Genomic DNA, 25000 nt, shown 5'->3' with positions numbered 1-25000 from the left:
GTGTGAGCGGCACCGGGGGCACGGGTGAAGTGTCCTGCCCAAGGACACAACGGCAGCGATTTGGATGTCAAGAGGCGGGGAGCGTACCTGCAACCCTCTGGTTTCTGGCACGGCCGCTCTACCCACTACGCCATACATCCCCATACCTGTGCAATAATCATGCCGTTTATTCAGTATCTTGATATGCCACACCTGTGAGGTGGGATGGATTATCTTCGCAAAGAAGAAATGCTCGCTAACATTCATTTAGACAGATTTGTGAACACAACTTGAGAGGAATAAGTATTTTATGTATATAGTGAAAGTTTTAGATCTTTAAGTTCAACTCATGACAAATGGGAGCAAAAACAAAAGTGTTGTGTTTATATTTTTACTACGTGGAGTTTGACCCCCGTGATCTAGATACCGTATTTTTTGGACTATAAGTCGCAGTTTCATAGTTTGGCCGGGGGTGCGACTTATACTCAGGAGCGACTTATGTGTGAAATTATTAACACATTACTGTAAAATATCAAATAATATTATTTAGCTCATTCACGTAAGAGACTAGACGTATAAGATTTCATGGGATTTAGCGATTAGGAGTGACAGATTGTTTGGTAAACGTATAGCATGTTCTATATGTTATAGTTATTTGAATGACTCTTACCATAATATGTTACGTTAACATACCAAGCTCGTTCTCAGTTGGTTATTCATGCGTCATATAACGTACACTTATTCAGCCTGTTGTTCACTATTCTTTATTTATTAGAGCCCGCATGGCCCATTGTAAAAGGAACGGGAGTCCTTTTGCAATGGGACATAAGGACCTATTGAATTTGTAAGGTTTTATTATCCTTTATTATTATTATTATTATTATTATTCTTCCGCCGCCTCTTTGAGCTGCAATTTGACCCACTTAACATGCTTCAAAACTCACCATATTTGACCCACACATCAGGACCTGCGAAATTTGTCTTTTAATAAAAAAAAACGAACCCCAAAACTCAAAATTGCGCTCTAGCGCCCCCTAGGAAGAAAAAAAAAACTAGACTGCCTGTATCTCCCACTAGGAAGGTCGGAGAGACATGAAACTAGACCTAGTTTTCATAATTGTACATCATCGGGCAGAAATCAACAGGAAGTTGGCAATTCCCCCTTCAAGACAAAAATGTACTAAAAACAGTCACTTTTGCCTCTTTGAGCTGTAATTTGACCCCCTTAACATGCTTCAAAACTCACCGAACTGAACGCACACACCAGAGGACTACAACTTGACCAAAGTATTGGGACACTTAGGACTAAAACTGGACAAAAGTATTGGGACACTTAGGACTAGCACCTGCCAAATATGCGGGCCCGACCAACGCTGCTTGCAGCTTTAATTTTAAATTGCCTTTCAAGTGTCTATTCTTGGTGTTGAGTTTTATCAAATATATTTCCCCCAAAAATGCGACTTATACTCCAGTGCGACTTATATATGTTTTTTTCCTTCTTTATCGTGCATTTTCGGACGGTGCAACTTATACTCCGGAGCGACTTATACTCTGAAAAATACGGTAATGACTTCTATATGATGTTAACAGGACAACTGGAAGGGAAGAACGCTCCAGGTCTACAGCCTGAGAACCGTCATTGGAAATATGTAGATCCGACACAGAGAAGAACTCTGATACTCCACGATGATATTTAGCAGACATTGTTTTAAGCTGTGTCCAAAAGTGCCAACGTACCTGTAGCCGTACACCTCAGAGTAATTGTCCGTCTGGCCGCTGCGTAATGTGACGTACTCCTTGGGGAAGTCAGTCTCCATCTCAGTGCAGTAGATCTGAGCAGGAAGACACATTGAGGGACCACAAATGAGCACATGTGGAGGAAGTGACTCATTAGGTATGTCTGACACACACCTGTAGGGTGCGGGACTTGACTTTGAGGTAATACTCTCCATCCATCCTGACGCCCTGGCGCATCTGGACCTCACGGCAGGAAGTAAACGTCTGGCCTTGGAGGAAACAACAAAAGAGTGGTGGTGGTGGTGGGGGGAGTCGCTTCTTTTCTTTGAACTGATTCCAAACACAATGCATCAAGCTAATGCTCAGTCTACATAATACGAGCATGTAGTACATACTTGCGTTGGAGGTCCTAAATCAATAGTCTTCTTGCTGTTCTTTTTCATTTGACAATATTGACCACTGACACGTGCATCAGAGTGACCTTCGACTTGATCTAAAAGCACCGTAACCAATGTTCCCTCTAATTTTTCATGTGTGTGAGCAAAGGCAAAAACTCCCTGAGCATTCAGTGGAGCCCATGTGAGCAACATCAGACGTGCACACTGTGGCTACACCAGCAGCACACCTGTCCCAAACCTGACTAAATAACAAGTTCAATCTCCATCCATCCATCCATTTTCTACCGCTTGTCCCTTTCGGGGTCGCTGCAGCCTATCTCAGCTGCATTCGGGCGGAAGGCGGCGTACACCCTGGACAAGTCGCTACCTCATCGCAGGGCCAACACAGATAGACAGACAACATTCTCTTATTATTATAATCAAATGACAGCAGTCATTTCCATGAGGTTATTTTCTAATATAAGTCTTTAGGCCCACTTACAAAGACAATAACAAAAAATATTGTTTTTCATGAACTGTGTACTTGTATTGTTTGTCTGGGTGGAGGTCCTGCTTTGGAAATAGTTTGTACCCCTTTCAGACATTGCATTTAGTTCCCATTAAAACATTCACATGTTGCACAATGAGATGTAAGCAGGGGATCATGTGTACATTCCTGCAACTTCCTGTTTGTAAAAAATATATTTTTATTAGTATTTATTTAATATACTAACAGCATTTCATGATTAATATTTATAAATTAAGATTCCTAATAAATGACACTAGAATAAGCACATTTGATTGGTAAATCATAGTGTAACGACCTGGAATTACACTTTATGTGTGGTGTTGGAATTGTCCGACTTTTTGTGTAGCTGTAAACGCATCACTGGCTAGTGCCATATGTGCATGTGTTGGCGCAAGTGAGAAAAAGCGAGCGGCTGCTGTTGATATAACAAAGTTGCTTTTGGTCTGGTTTGTACTGCAGAAAATGACCAGTTTTGCTAGATATCTTTTTTTTTTACTAATGTTTTGGTGATGTGTTTATGGCCGACAATAAAGAGTTTTGCTCAGTAAAGTGATGGATGGAATTCATGTCCTCAAAGCGTCTTGACAGACGTCACAATATTTGAACAAAACTGTTTTCTCTGTCGTGTCCGTGTCGTGTCGAAAATTGTTATGTGCTTATTTCTTTATTTGATTTTGTGCGTGGCATAGATTTGCCGTGCGCAGAGGGCGCTTGAGCAGTGCGCAATTGCACAGGGGCGCACCTTAGAGGGAACATTGACTGTAACGTCTACCCGGATGTTGTGAGGATGTACTGCAAAAAGTCAGTGTTCAAAAACAAGGGAAAAAAATACAAAAATGAGGGGTATTTTATTTGAACTAAGCAAAATTATCTGCCAATAGAACAAGAAAATTTGGCTTGTCAAGACTTTCCAAAACAAGTAAAATTAGCTAACCTCAATGAACCCAAAAATACCTTAAAGTAAGTATATTCTCACTAACAAGTGCACTTTTCTTGGTAGAAAAAAAAGAGACCTTTTTGCTCAATATGTTGAAAAATATTCTTAAATGAAGTAAATGCTAGTGCCATTATCTTGACATAATGATATGCGCTCGGCATTACATTTCTTGAAAACCAGCACATTTATACTAAAAACTAGTTTATTGTTCATAACGGAAAGGCAAGAAGGCAACCGCTTGTTACTCTCGGGGTCTCCTAGCCGCTCAGGCAAATCATATTGTCTAAAAATGCATTTTTCCATGGATAACATGACATCATCGCGCCAAGTGCGTGCTCTTTCAGTCAATTAGTACGCATATATACAGCCCGGCCCAAATTTTTTTAATTGTAATTTTGAAGAATTTATCTGAATGTGCATGAACTATTTCTGTTCAAAATAGTTTGAAATGTCACATGTTAAATGTTTAAATATTAACTGTCAGTTTACTGTACTGTGCCAACTGTACTACTATATGAGTACGTGTTTTCTATTGTTTCATTGAAAATAAAACCGCAAAGTCCATTTGGCTGTCATCTGTTTTAATTATGAGACACAATTGTGTCAAAGTCATGATTTTTTTTTCATGCTTAAAATAAGAAATTATTACTTTGAAAAAGTATTTTTAATCTTGTGAGTGTTGATGACACAGCTTTGCAACAATTGATATTCTAGTTTCAAGCATGTTTTACTCAATATAGGTCATCAAATCTCAGCAACAAGCTGTAATATCTTACTGAGATAATTTAGGACCAAAACCCTTAAAACAAGTAAAACACTAACATAAAATCTGCTTAGTGAGAAGAATTATCTTATCAGACAGAAAATAAGCAAAAATCACCCTTATTTGAGATATTTAATCTTACTTAGATTTCAGTTTTTGCAGTGTGACGAAGAGGTTGCCGATACCATTTATTCAAAAAACAAAACAAGTTACCGTCCTCGTCAAACGCGCACGGGATCCGCCAGTCAGTCGGAAATCACAGAACTCTTACATTATACACTGTTTTTTAAAATTTTTTTAAATACACCATGGCCAATAATGAAATGATTAATTAGGTATATTGGGGACGGCGTGGCGCGGTTGGAAGAGTGGCCGTGCCAGCAACCTGAGGGTTCCTGGTTCGATCCCCACTTCGACCAACCTCGTCACGTCCGTTGTGTCCTTGAGCAAGACACTTCACCCTTGCTCCTGGTTAGGGCCTTGCATGCTAGCTCCCGCCATCAGTGTGTGAATGTGTGTGTGAATGGGTGAATGTGGAAATAGTGTCAAAGCGCCTTGAGTACCCGACGGCAGAAAAGCGCTATACATGTATAACCCATTTACCATTTACCATATTCCAGTGCTAGGTATTGTTAAAAAATCAACAGGCATATTACTTTAATGTAGAGAAATAGAGTCTAAAGATTAGTAAATAATCTTTTGAACCTCTTGAACTCTGGTCAAAAATCAACCGAGTTATTGCATGACAGCAAACAGAACAATAGAGGGGGTGGAAAAAAAAAGTAACCTCAGACCACACTGACCTAAAGTTGCACTAGAGTTAAGAGAATAGTCCAAATTAGGACTTAAGAATATGAACTTTGACCTCCGACAAGTATTATTCTAAGTCAATGGGGCATTTCAGTGAATCTAATTGTGTCGTACTTAAACATATTTGTTTGACTTTAGACTTTTATGCAAGCCAATTGTTGCAGCAGCTGTCCGGGTAGCTAGTCTCAGACGATCAGGTAGATGCACCGTGTTTGTAATCATGCGAGCCCCACCGGATTCTTCTTTTGCTGTACAATACTCGCAAAGAACTTGAATATTGGTGGACAAAACATGTTGGTTTGACTTCTGACCTCAGCAACCTTGATTACTCCAAATTGATTTGATTATTTAAATCAGCGAGATTCTTGTTTAGACATACTCCCCGAAAAACTGAAGATTGGAAAATACCGATGACTTGTGAACTCATATCAAACAAAATCAATAGGAGTTTTGATATGACAACTACAGTAATCACTGAGATTAGGAAATTAAGTAAAAAGCGGAAGTAAGGAACAAACATGACCTCTGAGCTGCACTAGTCTGACGATCAGGTGAAGAATATCATGCGAAATCAGTTGGTTTTTAGTTTCGACACATGATAATAAAAAACAGAAAGCTAATGGAAACCCTGAGAATAGTACACGGAATATAGAAACACAATATATGTTATTAATAACTACAAATCCCGTTTCCATATGAGTTGGGGAATTGTGTTAGATGTAAATATAAACGGAATACAATGATTTGCAAATCATTTTCAACCCATATTCAGTTGAATATGCTACAAAGACAACATATTTGACGTTCAAACTGAACTTTAGAATTTGATGCCAGCAACACGTGAGAAAGAAGTTGGGAAAAGTGGCAATAAATACTGATAAAGTTGAGGAATGCTCATCAAACACTTATTTGGAACATCCCACAGGTGAACAGGCAAATTAGGAACAGGTGGGTGCCATGATTGGGTATAAAAGTAGATTCCATGAAATGCTCAGTCATTCACAAACAAGGATTGGGCGAGGGTCACCACTTTGTCAACAAATGCGTGAGCAAAGTGTTGAACAGTTTAAGAAAAACCTTTCTCAACCAGCTATTGCAAGGAATTTAGGTGATTTCACCATCTACGGTTCGTAATATCATCAAAGGGTTCAGAAAATCTGGAGAAATCACTGCACGTAAGCAGCTAAGCCCGTGACCTTCGATCCCTCAGGCTGTACTGCATCAACAAGCGACATCAGTGTGTAAAGGATATCACCACATGGGCTCAGGAACACTTCAGAAACCCACTGTCAGTAACTACAGTTGGTCGCTACATCTGTAAGTGCAAGTTAAAACTCTCCTATGCAAGGCGAAAACCGTTTATCAACAACACCCAGAAATGCCGTCGGCTTCGCTGGGCCTGAACTCATCTAAGATGGACTGATACAAAGTGGAAAAGTGTTCTGTGGTCTGACGAGTCCACATTTCAAATTGTTTTTGGAAACTGTGGATGTCATGTCCTCCGGACCAAAGAGGAAAAGAACCATCCGGATTGTTATAGGCGCAAAGTTGAAAAGCCAGCATCTGTGATGGTATGGGGGTGTATTAGTGCCCAAGACATGGGCAACTTACACATCTGTGAAGGCGCCATTAATGCTGAAAGGTACATACAGGTTTTGGAGCAACATATGTTGCCATCCAAGCAACGTTACCATGGACGCCCCTGCTTATTTCAGCAAGAAATGCCAAGCCACATGTTACATCAACGTGGCTTCATAGTAAAAGATTGCGGGTACTAGACTGGCCTGCCTGTAGTCCAGACCTGTCTCCCATTGAAAAGGTGTGGCGCATTATGAAGCCTAAAATACCACAACGGAGACCCCCGGACTGTTGAACAACTTAAGCTGTACATCAAGCAAGAATGGGAAAGAATTCCACCTGAGAAGCTTAAAAAATGTGTCTCCTCAGTTCCCAAACATTTACTGAGTGTTGTTAAAAGGAAAGGCCATGTAACACAGTGGTGAACATGCCCTTTCCCAACTACTTTGGCACGTGTTGCAGCCATGAAATTCTAAGTTAATTATTATTTGCAAAAAAAAATAAAGTTTATGAGTTTGAACATCAAATATATTGTCTTTGTAGTGCATTCAATTGAATATGGGTTGAAAAGGATTTGCAAGTCATTGTATTCCGTTTATATTTACATCTAACACAATTCCCAACTCATATGGAAACGGGGTTTGTACTTCTCCTAGTGTTGGATATCAGTCAAAAACTATATGACTGCTTTAGACCGCCTCCATTATGTGCGATGAGGTCACATGAGCCTCTACAATTAAAATGCTTATTTTTATGTTTCTAACATAAACACCATCACAATTAGAATGCAACATTTTTCCCTGCAAAATGATTACATTTCTTGTTTTCCCAGAGTCCCTCGGCGGCCATATCGTGCTGATTAGCATTAATACTTGACCGCAGTACTGGCTGCAGTCCGAGCGTGTCGTTTTAATACTTGGCAGAGGCCAGGCAAACCTGCAAAGTCTGGCCGCTCGCCGACTGTTGCGGAGCTCGCAAGTTCACAATGAAGGCAGCTTTGGGCCAGAGTGCTGAGTGCCTATCTTTCCACGAGGTAATCACTTCAAGAGGTGCGTGCTGGTCTAGCTAATGTGTTACAAGCCAGCGGGAAAAGACCTTCTATAAACACAATCAGAGACCTCGGTGGCCAACGTACACAACACGGTCCATTTGATGTCATTACTCCGTGGGCAAACTTACATTCTCTAGCGTGACACGCAGCTTGAGGCGAGGGTCTCTCTGAGGCACGGCACTGTTTGGACGTTTGTCCTTTGGCGGTCACACACTCCACTCGCCGCTCCATGGCTCCTGCCCCGCAGGTTTGAGAGCACTGGGATGAAAACAGAAGAATGCCATGTTTGTTTCTGTTTAGAGCAGGGGTCGGCAACCTTTACCACTCAAAGAGCCATTTTGACCCGTTTCACAAATTCAAGAAAACAATGGGAGCCACAAAACTCTTTTGAAATTTAAAATGAAATAACACTGCATACAGTTTTTTTTTTATTTGTGCTATGTATAAACCAGACACGCGGCCCGCGAGACGTTATTTCGCGGGTTCTGTATGAATGGCGCTTGACAGCGTCATACTTGCCAACCCTCCCAATTTTTCCGGGAGACTCCCGAAATTCAGGGCAACTATTCTCTCGAATGTCTACTGATTTTCACCCAAACGACAATAATAAGGGTGTGCCGTGATGGCACTGTCTTTAGCGCCCTCTAAAGGATGTATAAACAGCGTGCCAGCCCAGTCACATGTTGTATGCGGCTTCTGCAGACACACATAAGTGACTGCAATGCATACTTAGTCAACAGCCATACAGGTTACACTGAGGGTGGCCGTATAAAACAACTTTAACACTGTTACAAATATGCGCCACACTGTGAACCCACACCAAACAAGAATGACAAACACATTATAGCGGTACAGCTCGGTTGGTAGAGCGGCCGTGCCAGCAACTTGAGGGTTGCAGGTTCGATCCCCGCTTCCGCCATCCTAGTCACTGCCGTTGTGTCCTTGGGCAAGACACTTTACCCACCTGCTCCCAGTGCCACCCACACTGGTTTAAATGTAACTTAGATATTGGGTTTCACAATGTAAAGCGCTTTGAGTCACTTGAGAGAAAGCGCTATATAAATGTAATTCACTTCACTTCACTTCACATTTCTGGAGAACATCCGCACCGTAACACAACAGAACAAATACCCAGAATCCCATGCAGCACTAACTCTTCCGGGCTACATTATACACCCCCACTACCACCAAACCCTGCCTCCCCCCACACATCAACTCCCCCTCCCCCCTCCGTGCGTCGGTTGAGGTGGGCGGGGTTTGGTGGTAGCGGGGGTGTATAATGTAGCCCGAAAGAGTTAGTGCTGCATGGTATTCTGGGTATTTGTTCTGTTGTGTTTATGTTGTGTTACGGTGCGGATGTTCTCCAGAAATGTGTTTGTCATTCTTGTTTGGTGTGGGTTCACAGTGTGGTGCATATTAGTAACAGTGTTAAAGTTGTTTTATACGGCAACCCTCAGTGTAACCTGTATAGCTTGCAGTCACTTACGTGTGAAGGGCAGAGCCTGCATACAACATGTGACTGGGCCGGCACGCAGATAGTGTAAAATCGGACGCTAAAGGCACGCCCTCAATATAGTTGCCCCGGGAGATTTTCGGGAGAGGCACTGAAATTCGGAAGTCACCAGAAAAAATCAGGAGGGTCAGCAAGTATGCAGCTGAGCCGCATCAGAGTGATCAAACGGAGCCGCGGGTTGTCGACCCCTGGTTTAGCGGAATTATGGTGTGTTTTACTTTGTTGGTATTGTTCACACCTTTGTCACTTTGAACTGACCACAAGCTCATACATACAGGCAGAGGTGGGTAGAGTAGCCAGAAATTGTACTCAAGTAAGAGTACTGTTACTTTAGAGTTTTATTACTCAAGTAAAAGTAAGGAGTAGATACCCAAATATTTACTTGAGTAAAAGTAAAAAGTATGTTGTAAAAAAACTACTCAAGCACTGAGTAACTGATGAGTAACCTGTTCGTTTAATGATGACGGCAACAAATAATGCACAAAAACATAAAAATAGCAATGAGCAAATTCAGAGCAGGAATATCTCTTAAGCAACTAAAACAATAATATATGTTAAATAATAATACATTAAAATTAAAAAAATTAAGGCAAATTGAGCCACAATAATTAACAGCACCATAGGCTCAGTAGGCATTCATTGATTGATGGATTGAAACTTTTATTAGTAGATTGCACAGTACAGTACATATTCCGTACAATTGACCACTAAATGGGAACACCCGAATAAGTTTTTTAACGTTAGTCAATTACTTAATAAATGACCAAGTCGAGGTGATCTACTGTACCTCATATATACATATACATACACACACATATCATATATATACAAACCCCGTTTCCATATGAGTTGGGAAATTGTGTTAGATGTAAAAATAAACAGAATACAATGATTTGCAAATCATTTTCAACCCATATTCAGTTGAATATGCTACAAAGACAACATATTTGATGTTCAAACTTATTTTGCAAATAATCATTAACTTTAGAATTTGATGCCAACAACACGTGACAAAGAAGTTGGGAAAGGTGGCAATGAATACTGATAAAGTTGAGGAATGCTCATCAAACACTTATTTGGAACATCCCACAGGTGAAAAGGCAAATTGGGAACAGGTGGGTGCCATGATTGGGTATAAAAGTAGATTCCATGAAATGCTTAGTCATTCACAAACAAGGATGGGGCGAGGGTCACCACTTTGTCAACAAATGAGTGAGCAAATTGTTGAACAGTTTAAGAAAAACCTTTCTCAACCAGCTATTGCAAGGAATTTAGGGATTTCACCATCTACGGTCCGTAATATCATCAAAGGGTTCAGAGAATCTGGAGAAATCACTGCACGTAAGCAGCTAAGCCCGTGACCTTCGATCCCTCAGGCTGTACTGCATCAACAAGCGACAATCAGTGTGTAAAGGATATCACCACATGGGTTCAGGAACACTTCAGAAATCCACTGTCAGTAACTACAGTTGGTCGCTACATCTGTAAGTGCAAGTTAAAACTCTCCTATGCAAGGCGAAAACCGTTTATCAACAACACCCAGAAACGCCGTTGGCTTCGTTGGGCCTGAGCTCATCTAAGATGGACTGATACAAAGTGGAAAAGTGTTCTGTGGTCTGACGAGTCTACATTTCAAATTGTTTTTGGAAACTGTGGACGTCGTGTCCTCCGGACCAAAGAGGAAAAGAACCATCCGGATTGTTATAGGCGCATAGTTGAAAAGCCAGCATCTCTGATGGTATGGGGGTGTATTAGTACCCAAGACATGGGTAACTTACACATCTGTGAAGGCGCCATTAATGCTGAAAGGTACATATAGGTTTTGGAGCAACGTATGTTGCCATCCAAGCAACGTTACCATGGACGCCCCTGCTTATTTCAGCAAGACAATGCCAAGCCACGTGTTACAACAGTGTGGCTTCATAGTAAAAGAGTGCGGGTACTATACTGGCCTGCCTGTAGTCCAGAACTGTCTCCCATTGAAAATGTGTGGCGCATTATGAAGCCTAAAATACCACAAGGGAGACCCCCGGACTGTTGAACAACTTAAGCTGTACATCAAGCAAGAATGGGAAAGAATTCCACCTGAGAAGCTTAAAAAATGTGTCTCCTCAGTTCCCAAACGTTTACTGAGTGTTGTTAAAAGGAAAGGCCATGTAACACAGTGGTGGCCTTTGCTTTGGAACCATTGCTGCGGGGTACATGAGAGATTCCTGGGATAAATGGAGAATCATGTGCCTCTCAGTCCTTTCCATCGAGGATGTGGAAGACTGGGCATTGCTCTGGTGTATCGTCAAATTCGTAAGACGATGGCAGCCACTCAAGGGGCCCAACGGCTGTTCGTCGCAATGGAAGGTTTGGGCCAGGCTGTGGGATCACAGACTGGGGCGATTCCTGAACTGAATCGCAAGATGGATCACATCATGGAAAAGCTGGTTGAAAGGGAAAAATTGGATATGAGGGCCAGCATGGACGAATAGAACAGACAAGCCATTGTAATGTCTGCTCGTGGAAAAACAAAAATCCTAATCTACGATTTGACTCCCTCGAACGGCCTTGACGCTGCAACAACAGGAGCAGGGTGTTCTGAAAACATCCCCGAGGACACCTCAGCGATGGACGCTTTTGACCTTCTTCCCTCCTCAATGACACCTGGAGTCGAACTTTTGCTTGCATGCAGAACGGCCCCAAGCCTATGGACACTACATCAACACACCCAAGACAATGGGCATATACACACACACGCTTCCCCACCCCCACCCCACGCCTTCACCACCGCTCAATTCCCCTTCGGCAGCGCTTCATAGCAGCAGTCGACCTCCAGGGCCCCAACTCCCCGCTTCTGTTGCGAGTTGTCGTGATTAAATGTAACATGTTTATGTGTGCATGACATGGAGGTTTTTTTCCACTCCAGACTAGGCCCCTAGCAGCCCAGTCTAGATTGTATTCTTTTACTCATCCTTCCCCAGCATTTTACCTTTTCCCCACCTTTTACGGGGCGCCTCGTGGCGACCCATCAGCGTTCCTGTTCTGTAACGCTGTACACTGTTTGTTTGTCTAATCTTGAACAGGTTTGTGCTGAAAACATATTTTCGTTGTATTTGTTGCAATGAAAATAAAGACCTATCCTATCCTATGTCGTCGAGAGGGACGCAAGCTACGCGATGTGAGAGAATATTCCAGCCTTAAGTAAAAAAAGCTGTCCAAGGCTTTACCGTATTTTCCGCACTATAAGACGCACCGGATTATAAGGCGCACCTTCAATGAATGGCCTATTTTAAAACTTTGTTCATATATAAGGCGCACCGCATTATAAGGCACATAGAATAGACACTACAGTAGAGGCTGGGGTTGCGAGACCTTTTGTGGCTCAATATTGGTCCATATATAAGGCACACCCAATTATAAGGCGCACTGTCAGCTTTTGAGAAAATTTTAGGTTTTTAGGTGCGCCTTATAGTGCGGAAAATACGGTACTTTATAATAATGTGCTTTACTGTGCGGTCTTTGGTCACATGACAAAATAACCCAGTGTGAATACTAAGCCAACAACACCAACATGTGCACTAAGTATATATATATATATATATATATATATATATATATATATATATATATATTTTTTTTTTGGTTAAGACCAGAGTAGTGATTAGATCTATGAGCAGCAAGCTGTTGCGGGTGGGGGCTCACCTTACTCCAAAGACCCACTTTCCAATAAGACGCCTGCAGGCAGTCCTTGAGGAGGCAGGGTCTGCTGCTGGCAGGGCGGGGGTCCGGGCAGTGGATGGCAGCAGCGAGGGACTGGGCGGAGTAAAGATGCGACGCCCGAGAGGAGGGTATTTTGGAGCAGGAGACCACGCGCTGCTGGTAGCCCACACCACAGCTGGCGGAGCACTGTTGGACACAAGCAACTTCCTCAATTCCAAATGGTAGCAAAGTTCTGTCAAACTTTCAAATTCAAAACCACTTTTGTGCATCACGTCATTTGAGCGAGCATCAAATTACCTTGTTTTGTGTTTTTCCTTGGCTTTGATGCAAAGCATTAAAACATGCATATTTAGGAAGTTAGATGAAGTCACAACTAGGGATGTCCGATAATATCGGACTGCCGATAATATCGGCCGATAAATGCTATAAAATGTAATATCGGAAATTATCGGTATCGGTTTCAAAAAGTAAAATGTATTACTTTTTAAAACGCCGCTGTGTACACGGACGTAGGGAGAAGTACAGAGCGCCAATAAACCTTAAAGACACTGCCTTTGCGTGCCGGCCCAATCGCATAATATCTGCGGCTTTTTCACACACACACAAGTGAATGCCATACATACTTGGTCAACAGCCATACAGGTCACACTGAGGGTGGCCGTATAAACAACTTTAACACTGTTACAAATATGCGCCACACTGTGAACCTACACCAAACAAGAATGACAAACACATTTCGGGAGAACATCCGCACAGTAACACAACATAAACACAACAGAACAAATACCCAGAACCCCTTGCAGCACTAACTATTCAGGGACGCTACAATATACACCCCGCCCACCTCAACCTCCTCATGCTCTCTCAGGGAGAGCATGTCCCAAATTCCAAGCTGCTGTTTTGAGGCATGTTAAAAAAAAATAATGCACTTTGTGACTTCAATAATAAATATGGCAGTGCCATGTTGGCATTTTTTTCCAAAACTTGAGTGGATTTATTTTGGAAAACCTTGTTACATCGTTTAATGCATCCAGCGGGGCATCACAACAAAATTAGGCATAATGTGTTAATTCCACGACTGTATGTATCAGTATCGGTTGATATCGGAATCGGTAATTAAGAGTTGGACAATATCGGAATATCGGATATCGGCAAAAAAAACATTATCGGACATCTCTAGTCACAACAGGTTACCGGGTGTCTTACTGTATTTATTTAATGTTTTTTACATTTGTGCAGTTTCCCACCTAGGCCTTCAGTGATGTCCGACTTCAATAACTACCTCTCAAAATATCATCATTTTGATTTGATTTAGATTTATTGGTCCCCGTTGGGGAAATTCATTTTCACTGCCGTACATTTGAACAATAGACATTACACATCACGAAACAAAAATAACAAAAAGACATCATACATGACCAACACACATTTACAGGCTTGTCAGACAGGTCGGCTATAGCTGCAGGGATAAGGCTTTTCCTGAGGCGGGCCCTCCGGAATTTGATGGTTCTGTACCTGCGCATAGATGGTAGTGGGATGATGTATTGGTGTAGTGGGTGAGTGATATCCTGGACTATCGTGTTTACCAGCCGAATGATGGACCTGTGGTTTGAATCTGAAATGTTGGGTGTGGGTAGGCCGATGATTTTAGCTGCTATGTTTGTAATGCGTGTGAGTTTGGTCCGGTTGGTTACAGTAAGCACAAAAACAGACAGAAAGCAAGAAAAAACATGTGGAACAGTACATAAGTATGGGTTGAACAATGCTTTATACCACATGACCATTGCTGGAGAATTACTATACATTTACTTTGCATTGAATCACGTCAACAGTGTACAAAACCGGTTATTTTCTGGCGCATTTAAAAAACAATTAAAACGCATCAGCAATTAAAACATATCGTACTGTCAAATTTAAAAATGCAAAAAACATATTAAAAATGAAAAAATTAAATATTTGAACTCACAATTTATAGAACCTATTTGACGCCGTATAAGCCAGTGGTACCCTTCGTCCTCGGCTTATGCGAGTGGAAATTGCGAGCATTTCCCCCTTTCATCGCCAGAACAACTGAGCTATTTAAATATCCTTCTTAAAAATGGCCTTGCAAATATATATATCTGCCACATAATCAACGTTTTGTTCTCCTTCTCTGCTATCCCGGTCTGGCTACGGCGCAACACTTCCCGCTTCCTGCTAAATTGAAACTTGTGATTGGATACTCAATTTGGAATGACCAGTGAGTAACATCAGGCTACCTAGATAGGCTTCTGTCAACAACTTGTGATCTGATTGGCTATCGCAACTGTCTCTCAACTCTATGTGTTCTCAAATTCATCCGCTGACTGTCCCGATGAGTATCCAATCACAGGACGCGTAAATGTCACGTTCAGCGTTACTGACAACAACTCGTGATCTGGCTATCGCAAATGTCTATCAACTGTATGTCCCCGATCACTTACAGCGCACGGACGCCCGCATTGTTGATTCTGAAGGCCTCGGGCAGATTTGGTACAGCATGGCAACATAAACTAGCTGAATTCTGATTGGATACAAACTAAAACTAAAAACAACAGCACTGGAAGGAGCATAATGTGACATGAAGAGAATATGAATCATTTTAGATCTTTAGGGAAATTAAATAAAAAAACAATTGTATCTTTAATCATGATCATGATTTCTGGTTATGTTAGGCCAGCAGAGAAAGCCTTGCTGGCACACCACTGCATTTGTGTGACAGCCAATTAAATGTGACTCACCTTTATTACGTGCCATTCATTCCTGGTTACAGTAGACTACCGTTGTTTTTACATCCTAACTCAATTAGTCACAAATAAGTAGAGATGTCCGATAATATCGTCCTGCCGATATTATCGGACGATAAATGCGTTAAAATGTAATATCGGAAATTATCGGTATCGTTTTTTTTATTATCGGTATCTCTTTTTATTTATTTTTTATTTTTTTTATTAAATCAACATAAAAAACACAAGATACACTTACAATTAGTGCACCAACCCAAAAAACCTTCCTCCCTCATTCACACAAAATGGTTGTTTCTTTCTGTTATTAATATTCTGGTTCCTACATTATATATCAATATATATCAATACAGTCTGCAAGGGATACAGTCCGTAAGCACACATGATTGTGCGTGCTGCTGGTCCACTAATAGTACTAACTTTTAACAGTTAATTTTACTAATTTTCATTAATTACTAGTTTCTATGTAACTGTTTTTATATTGTTTTACTTTCTTTTTTATTCAAGAAAATGTTTTTAATTTATTTATCTTATTTTATTTTATTAATTTTTTTTAAAAGTACCGTATCTTCACAATACCTGGTTGTCCAAATTAGGCATAATAATGTGTTAATTCCACGACTGTATATATCAGTTGATATTGGTATCGGTAATTAAAGAGTTGGACAACATCGGAATATCGGATATTGGCAAAAAGCCATTATCGGACATCCCTACAAATAAGTATTGCATTAATCACGTGCAGATTAATCATGCAATGTATTTATTTTCAGGCATTTGAGGAAAAAAGGGAAAAACTGACAAAAAAAAGATAGGAATTCTGCAAAAAGTCAGTGTTCAAAAACAAGAAAAAAAAATACAAAAATTAGGGGTATTTTATTTGAACTAAGCAAAATTATCTGCCAATAGAACAAGAAAATGTGGCTTGTCAAGACTTTCCAAAACAAGTAAAATTAGCTAACTTCAATGAACCTAAAAATACCTTAAAATAAGTATATTCTCACGAATAACAAGTGCACTTTTCTTGGTAGAAAAAAAAAAGAGACCTTTTTGCTCAATATGTTGAAAAATATTCTTAAATTAAGTAAATGCTAGTGCCATTATCTTGACATAATGATATGCGCTTGGCATTACATTTCTTGAAAATAGCCAACTTATACAAAAACGAATTTATTGTTCTTAATGGAAAGGCAACAAGGCAACCGCTTGTTACTCTCGGGGTCTCCGAGCCGCTCAGGTAAATCATATTGTCTAAAAATGTATTTTTCCATGGATAACATGACATCATCGCGCCAAGTGCGTGCCCTTTCAATCGATTAGTGCGCATATATACAGCCCGGCCCCCGGCCAATATTTTTTTAATTGTAATTTTGAAGAATTTATCTGAATGTGCATGAACTATTTCTGTTCAAAATTGTTACAAATGTCACATCTTAAATGTTTAAATATTAACTGTCAGTTTACTGTACTGTGCCAACTACTATATGAGTGCCTGTTTTCTATAGTTTCATTGAAAATAAAACAGCAAAGTCCATTTAACTGTCATCCGTTTTAATTATGAGACAAAATTGTGTCAAAGTCATGATTTTTTTTTTCATGCTTGAAATAAGAACTGATTACTTTAAAAAAGTAGTTTTATAAAGTTAAAAGTTAAAGTTAAAGTACCAATGATTGTCACACACACACTAGGTGTGGCGAGATTATTCTCTGCATTTGACCCATCACCCTTGATCACCCCCTGGGAGGTGAGGGGAGCAGTGGGCAGCAGCGGTGGCCGCGCCCGGGAATCATTTTGGTGATTTAACCCCCAATTCCAACCCTTGATGCTGAGTGCCAAGCAGGGAGGTAATGGGTCCCATTTTTTTTATAGTCTTTGGTATGACTCGGCCGGGATTTGAACTCACAACCTACCGATCTCAGGGCGGACACTCTAACCACTAGGCCTGTCGATCTCACGATCCACTCTTCCCTCACCCGTGAACAAGACTCCGAGGTATTTAGACTTGTGAGTGTTGATGACACAGCTTTGCAACAGTTGATATTCTCGTTTCAAGCATGTTTTACTCAATATAGGTCATCAAATCTCAGCAACAAGCTGTAATATCTTACTTAGATCATTTAGGACCAAAACACTTAAAACAAGTAAAACACTCTAACATAAAATCTGCTTAGTGAGAAGAATTATCTTATCAGACAGAAAATAAGCAAATATCACCCTTATTTGAGATATTTCATCTTACTTAGATTTCAGTTTTTGCAGTGAACATTTTGCCACGCAAAACCAGAAAGACTACATTTCCTGCAATTGGGTGCATTTCTTCACAATATTTCACCTTTAGATCTACCAACCTTTTTTTCGCACTTACATGTAATGTACCAGATAATTTTTGTTTTTTTTAGTAGATCATTTACTAAACTAAACTGCTCAGCCTTCCCGGTAAGGTCTATTCAGGTGTACTGGAGAGGAGGCTATGCCGGATAGTCGAACCTCGGATTCAGGAGGAACAGTGTGGTTTTCGTCCTGGTCGTGGAACTGTGGACCAGCTCTATACTCTCAGCAGGGTCCTTGAGGGTGCATGGGAGTTTGCCCAACCAGTCTACATGTGCTTTGTGGACTTGGAGAAGGCATTCGACCGTATAACCCGGGAAGTCCTGTGGGGAGTGCTCAGAGAGTATGGGGTATCGGACTGTCTGATTGTGGCGGTCCGCTCCCTGTATGATCAGTGTCAGAGCTTGGTCCGCATTGCCGGCAGTAAGTCGGACACGTTTCCAGTGAGGGTTGGACTCCGCCAAGGCTGCCCTTTGTCACCCATTCTGTTCATAACTTTTATGGACAGAATTTCTAGGCGCAGTCAAGGCGTTGAGGGGATCTGGTTTGGTGGCTGCAGGATTAGGTCTCTGCTTTTTGCAGATGATGTGGTCCTGATGGCTTCATCTGGCCAGGATCTTCAGCTCTCACTGGATCGGTTCGCAGCCGAGTGTGAAGCGACTGGGATGAGAATCAGCACCTCCAAGTCCGAGTCCATGGTTCTCGCCAGGAAAAGGGTGGAGTGCCATCTCCGGGTTGGGGAAGAGACCCTGCCCCAAGTGGAGGAGTTCAAGTACCTCGGAGTCTTGTTCACGAGTGAGGGAAGAGTGGATCGTGAGATCGACAGGCGGATCGGTGCGGCGTCTTCAGTAATGCGGACGCTGTATCGATCCGTTGTGGTGAAGAAGGAGCTGAGCCGGAAGGCAAAGCTCTCAATTTACCGGTCGATCTCCGTTCCCATCCTCACCTATGGTCATGAGCTTTGGGTTATGACCGAAAGGACAAGATCACGGGTACAAGAGGCCAAAATGAGTTTCCTCCGCCGAGTGGCGGGGTTCTAAGCTCTGTCATCCGGGAGGGGCTCAAAGTAAAGCCGCTGCTCGTCCACATGGAGATGAGCCAGATGAGGTGGTTCGGGCATCTGGTCAGGATGCCACCCGAACGCCTCCCTAGAGAGGTGTTTAGGGCACGTCCGACCGGTAGAAGGCCACGGGGAAGACCCAGGACACGTTGGGAAGACAATCTCTCCCGGCTGACTTGGAACGCCTCGGGATCCCCCGGGAGGAGCTGGACGAAGTGGCTGGGGAGAGTGAAGTCGAGGCTTCCCTGCTTAGGCTGCTGCCCCCGCGACCCGACCTCGGATAAGCGGAAGAAGATGGATGGATGGAAATTATATAATGTTTCCCATTTGGCAACTCCATCCTTCAGCCACGTCACTTCGGGTAATGTACTCCCTGTGTCGTGTTTACATGAAAAATATACCTTCTCGCTGGCTACTGATAAATACTCTCGAACGACAATGTTCAGATTGTATGATTAGCAGCAAAGTAGACAGCCGTCAACGTCGTGGCTCGGAGAGCGAAAGCAAGTAAGTTACTAACTGTGCTAACCGACCAGCTGGAAAGAGGAACAGCGAGTACCTGCGGCTGAGGCGAGCATCCAACACATTTTGTTTGGATCGGGTTTTTAAAAAAATATATTTAATTTTTTTTTAAACGCGGAAGTTATTCTTTTGACGCAAAAATTAATGTTTAAAAAGGCGGATTTCTGCATTTTGGAAGACATTTTACAAGAAGCCCCTATTTTAAGTTCCTGCACCCTAATTGTGGATGTTTACTTGCGAGGTTGTTAGACACTCTTTGATCAGGTCAATGCATACGTCAGCGCAAACATGAGTGAGAAGACTCCGACTGGCCGTCTCGCTGGCAAAATTCGCTCCAAAATAAACCCCAACGGGACTTAAGATAACATTTAGTACAATCAAAAGACAAGGAAATCAAAATGTTCCTTTGGGATATTCTGAAAATAAAATTATATTTGTGTCCAAATATTGGGGCCTTATTTTTAATGATGCCAGCTAGTATTAACCTGTGATTAATCATAATTCATCTCAATTCAAAAGTGTGATTCATTTGATTTAAAAAAAACAAAAACCTTATTTGACAGAAACTTATGTTCACATTAGTGTGACAAAATAGGAAAAAATGAGACGTGTGACTCACTTTTAAGTTAAAGTTAAAGTACCAATGATTGTCACACACACACTAGGTGTGGTGAAATTATTCTCTGCATTTGACCCATCACTCTTGTTCACCCCCTGGGAGGTGAGGGGAGCAGTGAGCAGCAGCGGTGGCCGCGCCCGGGAATCATTTTTGGTGATTTAACCCCCAAGGGACGGCGTGGCGCAGTGGGAGAGTGGTCGTGCGCAACCCAAAGGTCCCTGGTTCAATCCCCACCTAGTACCAACCTCGTCATGTCCGTTGTGTCCTGAGCAAGACACTTCACCCTTGCTCCTGATGGGTGTTGGTTAGCGCCTTGCATGGCAGCTCCCTCCATCAGTGTGTGAATGTGTGTGTGAATGGGTAAATGTGGAAGTAGTGTCAAAGCGCTTTGAGTACCTTGAAGGTAGAAAAGCGCTATACAAGTACAACCCATTTATCATTTATGTATCATAATTCCAACCCTTGATGCTGAGTGCCAAGCAGGGAGGTAATGGGTCCCATTTTTATAGTCTTTGGTATGACTCGGCCGGGGTTTGGACTCACAACCTACTGATGTCAGGGCGGACACTCTAACCACTGTCAATAATCATTACATTTAAGACATGAATGTTTTATTGTTCGTTAACTTTACCTGCGGTCGGCTTATTTTTACACTTTCCGGATTATAAGGCGCACTGCCCATGAGCGGGTCTTATTAGGTCTGTTTTCATACAAACCCCTTTAATAATGCGCATTAAAGGGGTTATATTATGATTTTTTTAAAATAAAAATAAAACACTTCCTTGTGGCCTACATAACATGTAACTACATAACAGACTACAAAGACGGACGCACGCAATTTTTTAGGACTTACCGTATTTCCTTGAATTGCCGCCGGGTATATAGTATGCGCCTGCCTAGAATTACCGCCGGGTCAAACTCGTTTCTCAAAATAATTAGTGCATGCTTATTAGCATTACCGCCGGGTCAGAATTACCGCCGGGTCAAACTCGTTTCTCAAAATAATTAGTGCATGCTTAGCATTACCGCCGGGTCAGAATTACCGCCGGGTCAGAATTACCGCCGGGACAAACTCGTTTCGCAAAATAATTAGCATATGCCTAGAATTTCCGCCGGGTCAAACTCGTCACGTCACGAGTGACACTTCACCTGTCATCATTTTCAAAATGGAGGAGGCTGATTTCAATCATTTAAAATCGCATAAGGGGAAGAAGATAAAGAGCTATTCAGTAGGATTAAAGGTCCAAGCTATTGAATATGCTAAAAGGAACAGTAAGCAGCTATGTTTTATTAATATACCGTAGCTGCGTGTGTCAAATATGAGTCATTAAATGACTCCCGCCTCCTGGTGGTAGAGGGCGCTAGTGATCCTTCTTGCGACTACTCGGCTGCAGAAGAAGTGACAACAAGCAGCAACAGTTAGCAGCGATCGTTTATTTTTTTCCTGTCGCTTGCACTTTTAACATGGAGGATTACATATCTAAAATAAAACAGTTTTCTAAACTGGACTTTCAATCGAAGCAGGAGGTAATAATTAAAGGAAGATCTCCATCGAGACAGAGAGACTTTTAAAACTGAAGAAAGATAAGGAAGACTTCTATAAACAAGTTATCAATGCTTTTGTTCAGAAGGAGCTGCGCATGGACTTCATTTATAAGTAAAGGTAAGACCATAATAACGTTTTTTTGATTAAATGTGCTTTTCATGATGGTATCCTTACATCACACTCAAATTTATTACCGCATGCCTTTGGTAAGCGTCGGAGTGAGAAGAGGTTTTAAAATAATTAGCGCATGCTTACATTTACCGCATGCCTTTGGAGAGCACCGGAGTGAGAAGAGGTTTTAAATTAATTACCGCCCCGGTGCTAATTAAAGGAAATACTGTATGCAGATCCCAAATACAGATCAGCAGGTACCAGAAGGTAAGAAAAGTTGCTTTTGCATAATATTGCGAAACAAAACGCCAGATAATACTGTATAACTTACCTTATACCAGGGGTCGGCAACCTTTACCAGTCAAAGAGCCATTTAGACCAGATTCACAAATTATAGAAAACAACGGGAGCCACAAACATTTTTTGAAATTTTAATTGAACTAACACTGCATTCAAAGTTTTTTTTTACTTTGTGGTATGTATAACCAGGGGTCTCAGACACGCTGCCCACACCTTTATATGGAATTTGAAAGCTGGTGCGGCACGCGGGTTTTGAATGAATGGCGCTAGACAGCGTCATGCGTGCCGTGATGGTACAGCATATAACGCCCACTACAACCAGCGTGCCAAATTGGCCACACGTTGTACGGAGCTTCCGCTTGCTCACGTAGGTGACAGTAATGCATACTTGGTCAACAACCACACAGGTTACACTGACGGTGGCGGTATAAAAAAAACTTTAACACTCTTACTAATAATGCGCCACACTGTGAATCCACACCAAACAAGAATGACAAACACATTTCGGGAAAACATCTGCACCGTAACACAACATAAACACAACAGGACAAATACCCAGAATCCTATGCAGCCCTAACTCTTCCGGGATACATTATACACCCCCGCTACCAAACCCCGCCCACCTCAACCGACGCACAAAGGGGTGGGGGGTGATGTGTGAGGGAGCAGGGTCGGGGTGGGGGCGGGGTTTGGTGGTAGCAGGGGTGTATAATGTAGCCCAGAAGAGTCAGGGCTGCATGGGATTCTGGGTGTTTGTTCTGTTGTGTTTATGTTGTGTTAAGGTGCAGATGTTCTCCCAAAATGTGTTTGTCATTCTTGTTTGGTTTTGGTTCAATGTGTGGCGCATTATTAGTAAGAGTGTTAAAGTTGTTTTATATGATTACCGTCAGTGTAACCTGTGTGGCTATTGACCAAGTATGCCTTGCTGTCACGTACGTGTGCGAGTAGAAGATGTATATTGTATAACATTTGTTGGACTGGCGCGCTGTTAATACAGATTGTAGAGGGCATCAAATGCTGTACCATCATAGCACGCCCTTATTTTTAGCTGTAAGGGTGAAAATTGATGAATATCAATCCCGGGAGTTTTCTGTGAGAGGCACTAAAATCCGGAAGTCTCACGGGAAAATTGGGGGGTTCAGCAAGTAAGCTGCTGAGCCGCATCAGAGTGATCAAAGAGCCGCATGCGGCTCCGGAGCTGCGGGTTGCCGACCCCTGACACACCATAATAATACTCGTATGTTGAAGCACAGTACAATCCATCAAGGTGCGGCTTCATAGTTTACCAAAGTCGTACTAAAACATTTTGATAGATTTTTGAGCGCCGTGTGTAATGTTCTATATTTTCCAATGGAACATATACAATGTTGCTGTTGTTTACTTGAGTCATAGTGCAGTCTACACATACCTCCTATGTGTAACTGCCATCTACCGGTCACACTTATCATTTCACCCTGTGCCAAATAAAATAGCTTCGAGGCGCACCGGGTTATAAGGCGCACTGTTGAGTTTTGAGGAAAATAAAGGATTTGAAGCGCACCTTATGGTCCGAAAAATACGGTACTTAAAACACTTACCTGAAAAATAATGTTAAAATGTTGCTTAAAACATTACAAATTGTCTTATAATGGCCACTATAGTGGAACAAAGGATTTCTTAAAGATAAAAATCCTTTGCTACTTCTCTGTCGCCGCAGAATTGTTGCCACATCTCTTGTACTGACGTTCAAAAGACGGAGTTCTAACCTGTGACCATTCTCCTGTGGCCCACAGGAAGCGACACGGCTCTTCTTGGCAAGGTTGATGCGTCGGCGGTTTGAGTGACGGCTCGCAGTAATCCGTCTGCACGGCCGTCATCCCGGGCTCCATGCAGTCCACCTCCCGGCTTCTCACTCCGGCTCCACAGGTGGCGTTGCACTGGAAGACAGGCAGATTCAAACATATATACATAGATATACATATATACATACATATACATATGTGTATATACATATATACATAAATATACATATATGTCTATACATGCACCTGGGGATAGGTTGATTGGCAACACTAAATAGGCCCTAGTGTGTGAATGTGAGTGTGAATGTTTTCTGTCTATCTGTGTTGGCCCTGCGATGAGGGGGCGACTTGTCCAGGGTGTACCCCGCCTTCCGCTCGAATGCAGCTGAGATAGGCTCCAGCACCCCCCACGACCCCAAAAAGGACAAGCAGTATATACGTACATATACATATATATGTGTATATATATGTGTATGTATTAGAGATGCGCGGATAGGCAATTATTTCATCCGCAACCGCGTCAGAAAGTCGTCAACCATCCGCCATCCACCCGATGTAACGTTTGATCAGAACTACACCATCCGCCCGTTGTTATATATCTAATATTAATAAAAAAAAATTTAAAAAAGGGTGAAAACTACGCGAATTGCACCTTGTGCAGACAAGATTTTTCGATCGGACACGGAGGAATTAGCGATGTAAAAGACCACGTTGGGACAAAAAAACACAAGTCTAATGCCGTTGCTAGCGATACAAGTGGAAAACTTTCAACGTTTTTCGTCGCCCAAACAGATTCTTTGGATGTGATAAATGCCGAAGTTTTATTTACGGAGGCAATAATTGAGCATGGACTTCCAATTGCACTGGCTGATCACATGGGACAGTTAATAATGTAATGCAACCTTTAAAAATCATTACGCGGTGATCGCGATCCCAAAAATAAACTTTTCTTGCATGATAATGTCCAGAAAAATTCGCTTTATATTAC

The 25000-nt window shown here is 41.9% G+C and overlaps 1 protein-coding gene across 1 annotated transcript in view; it reads right to left on the bottom strand.

Annotated features, from left to right (window-relative positions):
• The window catches only part of LOC133612300 (A disintegrin and metalloproteinase with thrombospondin motifs 20), a 516880-nt gene that overhangs the window by 9891 nt on the left and 481989 nt on the right, over positions 1-25000 (bottom strand). The window contains exons 31-35 of the mRNA XM_061969586.2: positions 23977-24147; positions 12965-13168; positions 7890-8019; positions 1891-1985; positions 1717-1811 (exon numbers count right to left, since the gene is read on the bottom strand). Coding sequence (XP_061825570.2) covers positions 1717-1811; positions 1891-1985; positions 7890-8019; positions 12965-13168; positions 23977-24147 — 695 coding nt within the window. The remainder of the gene's footprint in view (positions 1-1716; positions 1812-1890; positions 1986-7889; positions 8020-12964; positions 13169-23976; positions 24148-25000) is intronic.

The sequence above is a fragment of the Nerophis lumbriciformis genome, linkage group LG10 (genome assembly GCF_033978685.3).
Source record: "Nerophis lumbriciformis linkage group LG10, RoL_Nlum_v2.1, whole genome shotgun sequence".
Classification (NCBI taxonomy): Eukaryota; Metazoa; Chordata; class Actinopteri; order Syngnathiformes; family Syngnathidae; genus Nerophis; species Nerophis lumbriciformis.
The sequence above is the reverse complement of the archived record's forward strand: the minus strand, read 5'-3'. Positions and strand labels throughout refer to the sequence as shown.